We start from the raw sequence: 7,660 nt of genomic DNA, 5'->3' as shown, positions 1-7,660 counted from the left end.
CTTGGTTTCAGACTCATCCTGGAGGCCTGGCGTTTGAGATGGAGGAGTTCTACGTCAAGTACAGAAACTTGTACGTGCAGCATTGTGGTGCTCTGTGCCATGGGACCTGTGCATGCAGGAGCAAGCACTGTGCTCTCCCACCTCTGTCCCGTTCCCAGCTGCAGCCCCTTCATCCCTGTTTTCCTGCCCCTGTCCTGACCCAGCCACGGTGGTGGGAAGCCACTGCAGGTTCAGTGCTTGGTCTTGGCCAGGTCCTGGGCTGTGGCTTTCCCCCAGTTTGGGGTGGTGTAGGCATGGGCTGGGTGTTCCCTGTATCGCTGCTCTGTGTGGTGGATGGGGTTGGCACCAAGGGCCTCTTGATCACGTTCTGATGATGTTTTTTCACCCTGCAGCTCCTACCTCCACTGTAAGTGGGCAACTCTGGAGGAGCTGGAGAAGGACCCCAGGATCTCCCAGAAGATAAAGCGCTTCCGGAACAAACAGGCTCAGATGAAACATATTTTTACAGAGGTGAGAGCAGAGCACAGTGAGAGGCAGTGCTTCAGGGACAGAAGTGCCAGGGGTGGAGCTGGGGGTCCCTGACAGTGCCCTGGACACCAGTGGAGTCACTGGCAGAAGTATGGGCAGGGTGACAAGTGTCACTTGTCAGGCACTGCCAGCCCTGGAAACGTTGCTCAGTGGGAGGGAGGGTAGCATGCAGGGCTGGAGGTGCTTCTGTGGTGGATGCTAAGGGAGAGAGGGAGCTATAAATATCTGGACTTAGGGCAGCTCCTGCCTGCTCTGCTCCATAAGCAGATTAATCTTGCTTAGTATGAAAGGTGTTCTATAATTTATCTTGCTGTTCCAGAGATAGTTGTTGCATCTCCTCAAACTGCCCCTCACAAGTGTAAATCAGGCCAGTAGGCTATGAAGATTTCTCCATTGTAGCCGGAAAGCTGGGGGCGTGTGTCGGATTTCTCACTGCTGAGTCTGTTTGGGGTCTTTCTCAGGATGCAAAGAAAAAGCATGTGTTGGAACACGCTGTACCACTGACAATCCAGCAAGAAGCACATGCTCTTTTCCTGTGGCTGACTGGGGCTTGGAGAGTTGTGAGCATAGAAGCCTGGTTTTGATCCTTCCCAAGCCCTAGGCCATGTGTTTCTTGGAGGACCACTGCTAGCTGGGGAGAGAGGGAGGCAGAGACCAAGGTGTCACCCCTTGCAGAGGGGTGAGGTTCATCGGGTACCATGTGTGGCTCTGTGCTGTGGCGTTCACTGCTCTAGATGCTGCATGTAAGCTGAAGACAGCTCAGGGCTTGTACCTTGGGGTCAGATAGGCTGGAAGGACATTCCTGCCTCCCAGCAAGGGCAGCACGAAGCCTGCGACTGCTCTAAAGGAACTGCTTTACCCTCTGTGAGGCTCCTGCATCCTTCCTGCCCAGAGACAGATGTCTGTACCTGTGTCCAGGGCACTTGGTGTGCTGCACACAGCTAGCAGCATCCTGGGGACAGATGCCCCACAGCTGTTTACTCATGCCCACCATCTCTTTAACCTTGGAGTCACCTTGAACTTACCTCCCTTTTTCTGTTTGCTGTCACAGCCTGATGAGGATTTGTTCAACCCAGACTATGTGGAGGTAGATCGAATTCTGGAGGTGGCTCACACGAAGGACCCTGACACTGGGGAGGTGAGTGACTGCATCACTTGCTTGCCCCATGGAGGGAGGCCTGGCAGGAGACCCAACCTCACAATGTGCATTGGGGGTCATGTCCGAACACCCTGAGTCTTCCAGCCTTCCCTTGCTCAGCCTGAGGCTGGTCCCCAAGGACCCTCGGCACAGGGTAGATGGAGAGCTGCTGACTCTGTCTCTGAGCCTGTTTCTCTGTGCTGTAGGAAGTGACTCACTACCTGGTGAAGTGGTGCTCACTGCCCTATGAGGAGAGCACCTGGGAGCTGGAGGAGGATGTCGACCCAGGGAAGATTAAAGAGTTTGAAGCCCTCCAGATCCCTCCAGAAATCAAGCACATGGTAACGTACCGAGAGGTAACGTACCCGGCTGGCAGCTCACTGCCCTGGGCACCGGGACTGGCTGTGTCGTGCCACGGTGCAGCAGTGCTGACCTTGTCCCCGGTGCTGCAGTGCAAGCCCTAGGGGTGGGTTAGTTGTCAGGGTCTGAGGGTGGGATCCAGAGACCAGGACCTTGTGGAGACTCAGCCGTCAGTGGCTGCTCTGGAGTGTTGTCCTGGTGGTCTGGCCTCGCTGAGCATTAGCCTCTCCCACGGACCTTGCTCCTGCTCTCCCTCCTAGGAGCGCCCGGCGTCCGAGTCCTGGCAGAAACTGGAGAAGTCCCGGGAGTACAAGAACAGCAACCAGCTGCGGGAGTATCAGCTGGAGGGAATGAACTGGCTGCTCTTCAACTGGTATAACAGGTGAGGAGGGGCTGCAGCCCAGGGCTCCCATGAGCAGTCCTGCTGGCCCAGGCCCCACTGTGTGCTATCATGGGAACAGCAGACTTGGGGAGCAGAGCTGACAAACAGGGGCCTGACAGCAGCCACTGAGTCCTTCCAGTGCTGGAGCTGGCAGGCAGCTGCCAGAAAAACTGGGTTTCTTTTAGCTTTGCGACTGAGTCTCTAGGAATGTTTCTGCCTGGTAAATGCTGATGAGTCTTGGAGATAGTAGGGCTTAGCTATGGGTCTAAGATACACCTGATTTTGGTATTGGCCAGGCTACTGGTGTCTCAGTGTGTGGCAGCAGTGCAGGAATACACCTTTTGTCAAGCTGCAGCAGGTCTATGAGATGCATCTTTCCCTGGCTGGTGTGCACCGTGTGCATTTTTTATGATGACTTTGAATCCTTGATTTGCAAGAAGTTGGTTTGGGCCACTATACCAATGTCCCCCCCACCTTCCACACTGCAGGGTCATTGAGGTGTGGGTAAAGGTGATGTGCCTGACGTCCCATCAAGGAGTGGGAGACAGTGTGTTTCCTGCTCCTGGGAGCCACATTCACCTGAGCTTGTCCATCTCTGCAGGAAGAACTGCATCCTGGCGGACGAGATGGGGCTGGGGAAAACAATCCAGTCAATCACCTTCCTCTCAGAGATATTCCTGATGGGCATCCATGGCCCATTCCTCATAATTGCACCTCTCTCCACCATCACCAACTGGGAGAGGGAGTTCCGCACCTGGACGGAGATGAACGCCATCGTGTACCACGGCAGCCAGATCAGCCGGCAGATGATCCAGCAGTACGAGATGGTGTACAGGGACACGCAGGTGATTGATGCACACAGCACCCCCAGGATGGATCCCCCAGCTGTGGCTTCGTTTACTTGGGAAGCACTGAGCTGCCTGTGGAGCTTGTTGCTCATCTGGAGAGGGAGAGGTGATCTTTTAAGACCACCTTGCTGGCATGGGTTCAGGGTGTGCTCTGTATGAATGAGCGGGCCCAACTCATGCAGAAAGGGGAATATGCAGCAGAGCCCCAGCCATGGTTCTTGTCCAGGCCTGTGTGTCTGCCCTGGTGCAGTGTGTGGTTTGGAGACACAGCCTGTGACCAGTGAGGAGGCTTGCAGGCCTTATGCTTGGGAGATTATTCTGGGGAAATCCTAGCTTGGAGCCAGATATTCCCACTTACACTGTCAGACAGGAGGTCTGATAGTGCTCTGCCACCCTGCAGGGAGTCAAGCTCTGTTTTCTCTCTCCCTAGGGTAACCCTCTCCCTGGGATCTTCAAGTTCCAGGTGGTAATCACCACCTTTGAGATGATCCTTGCTGACTGCCCTGAGCTGAAGAAGATCCAGTGGCGCTGTGTGGTCATTGATGAGGCACATCGCCTGAAGAACAGAAACTGCAAACTCCTGGAGGGGCTGAAGCTCATGGCCCTGGTGAGCATGTCCTGCCTGGATTCACCTGAGAGCAGGGTGGGCTGAAGATGGCCATACTGAGCGCTCAGATGCCACTGCCAGCAGAAAAACCATCCAGGACCCATCAGGTTGCTAAAGCAGTGCAAATGACTGGGGACTCTTGGATGGATGGGGCACTGGTGCCCTGCAGCCATCACGAACTGCTTTTTGCTGAAGTGGAATATTATCCCACAGCAGGCCAAGTCCCCCCATACCTTCCTACCTGTGTGTGCTCCCTGGCAGAGCTGTGCCTGGCCTTGCAGCATGGTATAGACGCTGCAGCACACAGGGGCACTTGCTGGCCAGCCCTGCACAGTGTCCCTGGCCATGGTGTGCCTCATGCCCTGCGCTGAGCAGGACTGTGGTAGTCAAACTGGTTTCTTACTACTGTGCAAACATGGGACCAGCCCATGCCAGGGACAGGGGTGCAGGTCTGTGCCTGGGAAAAAGCTGGATCAGTGAGCTGCTCTGAGAAACTAATTTGGATGTCCAGCTCCTTTTCAGCCCTGGGAAAGGCAGCTGTTTTGCTGGATGAAGGGCAGCCAGGCTTATTGGATCTTCCAGCCTTACCCAGCTTCCATCACACTCACCTGTAGCTGGGCCAGGCCTCCAGAAATTATTAGTCTTGTGACTCCAATTGCCAGAGACCCTGCTGTTTCCTCATGACCTTGTGTCTTGTGCAGGTCCCTGCTGGGTTGTGAGCCTGGAGCAAAACAGGATTGCTGCTGGTCCCTCTTTGTAACTGTCACTTTTCCTTGTACAAGTGCTATGGGACCCTCCTGCCTTATGGGAGCCTCTCACCTTAAAATTGCCCTTCTTTCATAGCTGGCAACTCTTGAGGCATGGGGCTGGGCAGGAGGATCAGCCTAAGCAGTGAGTCCAAGGCTCTGGCAGTGCTGGGGCAGAACAGCTGGTGCGTCTGGGAGCAGCACCCAGTGGTGCCTGAAGCACGAGCCCATGTTAGGCATGGGAGGGAGAGGGTTCTCCTTTAGGAATCATCTGGTCCTTGCACTCCCAGGTCTTGGGGGCTGTCTGGACCCCATCTGCTTTTATTGAACATGCGCTTATGTGGTGAACCTCTAAGAAAAGCTCCCCCTTGTTCCCAGTGCATACCTGACACAGTCATACCTGCCCCTGCTGATTTTGGAGCACCCTGCTCAGGCTGGCCCCAGGAGCAGGTCCCTGGTGCCCCTCGGTATTGCTTGGCTCTGAGCCATGTTCCCTCTTGTTTTACCCAAGCCCTGAAGAGGAGCATCCTACCCCCAGCTGCATGGAAGCTAGGGTTTTGTTAGTGTCCCCATCTGGTGCCAGCACAGTCCTGCCCAAGACTCTTATGCCAGGGCAGGGCTGAAGCCTGGGGGCAGTGTGGGATCTCAGCTTTGGCTGTTATTGATGCACAGAGCTGGAGTGGGACATGTTCAGGGGAGCGTCCTGGGAGCCACAAGAGGGTGTTGTGTGGCAGTGGCTCAGTCAGGACTATCACTATGGCCAAGTGAGCCTTTCAGGGAGTGTGTGCTCCCAGGCCACCCAGAGTGCTTCTGAGGCTGGAAGACTCAGAAGACTCTGGAGCATTGCACTCTGGAGACCCCTCATACCCAGTCAGTGGGTTCAGGCACTTAACCTGTTCTCTGTGTCCCCAGGAGCATAAGGTGCTGCTGACAGGGACCCCCCTGCAGAACTCAGTGGAGGAGCTCTTCAGCCTGCTGAATTTCCTGGAGCCACAGCAGTTCCCCTCAGAGACAGCCTTCCTGGAGGAGTTTGGAGACCTGAAGACAGAGGAGCAGGTACATAGAAGAGTGATGCTGGTGGCTGTTAGCAAAGGCCACTGGGACACAAGGTGACCAAGCCAGGCAGGCTCTCAGACATGTGCTTCATGGAAGTGGATAGGACTCCTCATGCCGGGAGAAGCAAAGTTGTGGCTTTGCCCCAATGCTGCTTTGGAGGGAGGAGACCAGCCCATACCAAGGCAGTCTGCTCCTGCCTGACTCCCTGCTGCTCTTGCTTGCTGGGCAGCACAGCTCACCTGCCTCTCCCACCTGGTCTGTTCCTGAAACCAACAGGACTGTAGGGGGAGTGAGGTCAGCAAGTCCACGTGTCAGTCACCCTTGTCAGGTTTCCCTGGAGAGCCTTCCTCCGAAGCTCCCCTTAAGTGTGGGTCATGGGAAGCTTCTCAGTCCCCTGGACTGTCCTGTTGCCTTTTGAATGTGAGAATTGCACAAAGATGATCATTCTGAGGGAGCAGGCATGGGCACAGGAAGCAACCACCATCTCAGCTGCTGTCCAAACTCTCAGCTCTCCTCCTGGATGAGACACCCAAGGCAGTTGGCAGCAGAAGCGTGTGGAGTTCGTGGCCCAGGACTGGTCACTCACACACCTGCCCCAAGGACACCAGCTCCCGAACCTGCCCTGGCTGGTGGCTGAGCAGCTGGTCCAGGGTCATTTGTAGTGGGTTTGCAGCCTGGGGGGCTCGAGCATTGCAGGCCACTCCACTATCCCCATGTGCTTACCATGCAGGTGAAGAAGCTGCAGTCCATCCTGAAGCCCATGATGCTACGACGGCTGAAGGATGATGTCGAGAAGAATCTGGCACCCAAGCAGGAGACCATCATTGAGGTGGAGCTGACCAATATCCAGAAGAAATACTACCGGGCCATCCTGGAGAAGAACTTCTCCTTCCTCTCCAAGGGTGCCAACCAGCACAATATGCCCAACCTCATCAACACCATGATGGAGCTGCGCAAGTGCTGCAATCATCCATACCTCATCAACGGTGAGGGCTGTGCACAGGAGGTGTGGGGGGACACAGGGATATCCCTGCAACATTTACTGCTCACTATCTGCAGAACTTGCCCAGCTTGGGCACCAGCTCAGGCCCTCATGCCATCAGCTGCTTGGTGTGGCTGTGAGCCCAGCACAGGGTGCAGGGATCTGCCCTGTTGCCCTCTTGGCAGCCCAGCTCCCTGAAAGCTGATGGGCACCTCAGGGTCTTGTGAGGTTTACTGTGTTTGGGCATGTTCTGACATGGGACCCTATCCAGCATCCTAGCCTGACTTGTTCTGCCAAGAGCTGATGCAAAGCCTGAAGAAGTCTAGTCACAGGAGTAGAGGTCTCTGCTGGAGGTCTCTATCCAACCTCCTTAGCCCCGATGGACTGTGTGGGTTCTGTTCTTGCGCGGTGCCTTTCTGCTGCCCTGGGCAGGAAGCTGGGGGCACCTGCACTGCCAGCCTCACCCGGAGCTCACATCCCTTTTCACCTGGCAGGTGCAGAAGAGAAGATTCTGGAAGACTTCCGCAAAACACACAGCCCGGAGGCGCCGGACTTCCAGCTGCAGGCGATGATCCAGGCAGCTGGGAAGCTGGTGCTCATTGATAAGCTGCTGCCCAAGCTGATCGCTGGTGGGCACAAGGTGCTCATCTTCTCGCAGATGGTGCGCTGCCTCGACATCCTGGAAGACTATCTCATCCAGAGGCGGTTAGTACGGGCTCCGGCGTTCACCACGGCTCCTCCACATCACCTCCCTGCAGTGGACATACCACCACACAGGGTGGGGATTTGGCCATTCTGCGCCCACGTACCAATGGATCTGAGTTACCGGCTACTGCTAGTGGGTGCAGAGACCCCAGAGCTAGGCAGCTCAGGTCTGTCCATTCTGCATAGTCCAGGGCTAGTCCTCATAGTGACCAGATGGAAGCAGGTCTTTCCCTTGGTCCTGGCTGCCATGAGCCCCATACCCATGCACCATGCTTGGGGTTGTGATGATTTCGCCATCGTAAGAGGCA

General features: G+C 55.7%; 1 protein-coding gene across 1 annotated transcript in view; it reads left to right on the top strand.

Annotated features, from left to right (window-relative positions):
- The window catches only part of CHD6 (chromodomain helicase DNA binding protein 6), a gene marked incomplete at its 5' end in the record, with an annotated part of 41,674 nt that overhangs the window by 7,457 nt on the left and 26,557 nt on the right, over positions 1-7,660 (top strand). The window contains 10 exons of the mRNA XM_009070418.1: positions 12-70; positions 393-510; positions 1,580-1,666; positions 1,873-2,007; positions 2,287-2,408; positions 3,010-3,253; positions 3,687-3,863; positions 5,522-5,665; positions 6,396-6,651; positions 7,142-7,352. Coding sequence (XP_009068666.1) covers positions 12-70; positions 393-510; positions 1,580-1,666; positions 1,873-2,007; positions 2,287-2,408; positions 3,010-3,253; positions 3,687-3,863; positions 5,522-5,665; positions 6,396-6,651; positions 7,142-7,352 — 1,553 coding nt within the window. The remainder of the gene's footprint in view (positions 1-11; positions 71-392; positions 511-1,579; positions 1,667-1,872; positions 2,008-2,286; positions 2,409-3,009; positions 3,254-3,686; positions 3,864-5,521; positions 5,666-6,395; positions 6,652-7,141; positions 7,353-7,660) is intronic.

This window comes from Acanthisitta chloris, unplaced genomic scaffold (genome assembly GCF_000695815.1).
Source record: "Acanthisitta chloris isolate BGI_N310 unplaced genomic scaffold, ASM69581v1 scaffold3792, whole genome shotgun sequence".
Lineage (NCBI taxonomy): Eukaryota > Metazoa > Chordata > Aves > Passeriformes > Acanthisittidae > Acanthisitta > Acanthisitta chloris.
This window is presented reverse-complemented; position numbering and strand designations above follow the sequence as displayed.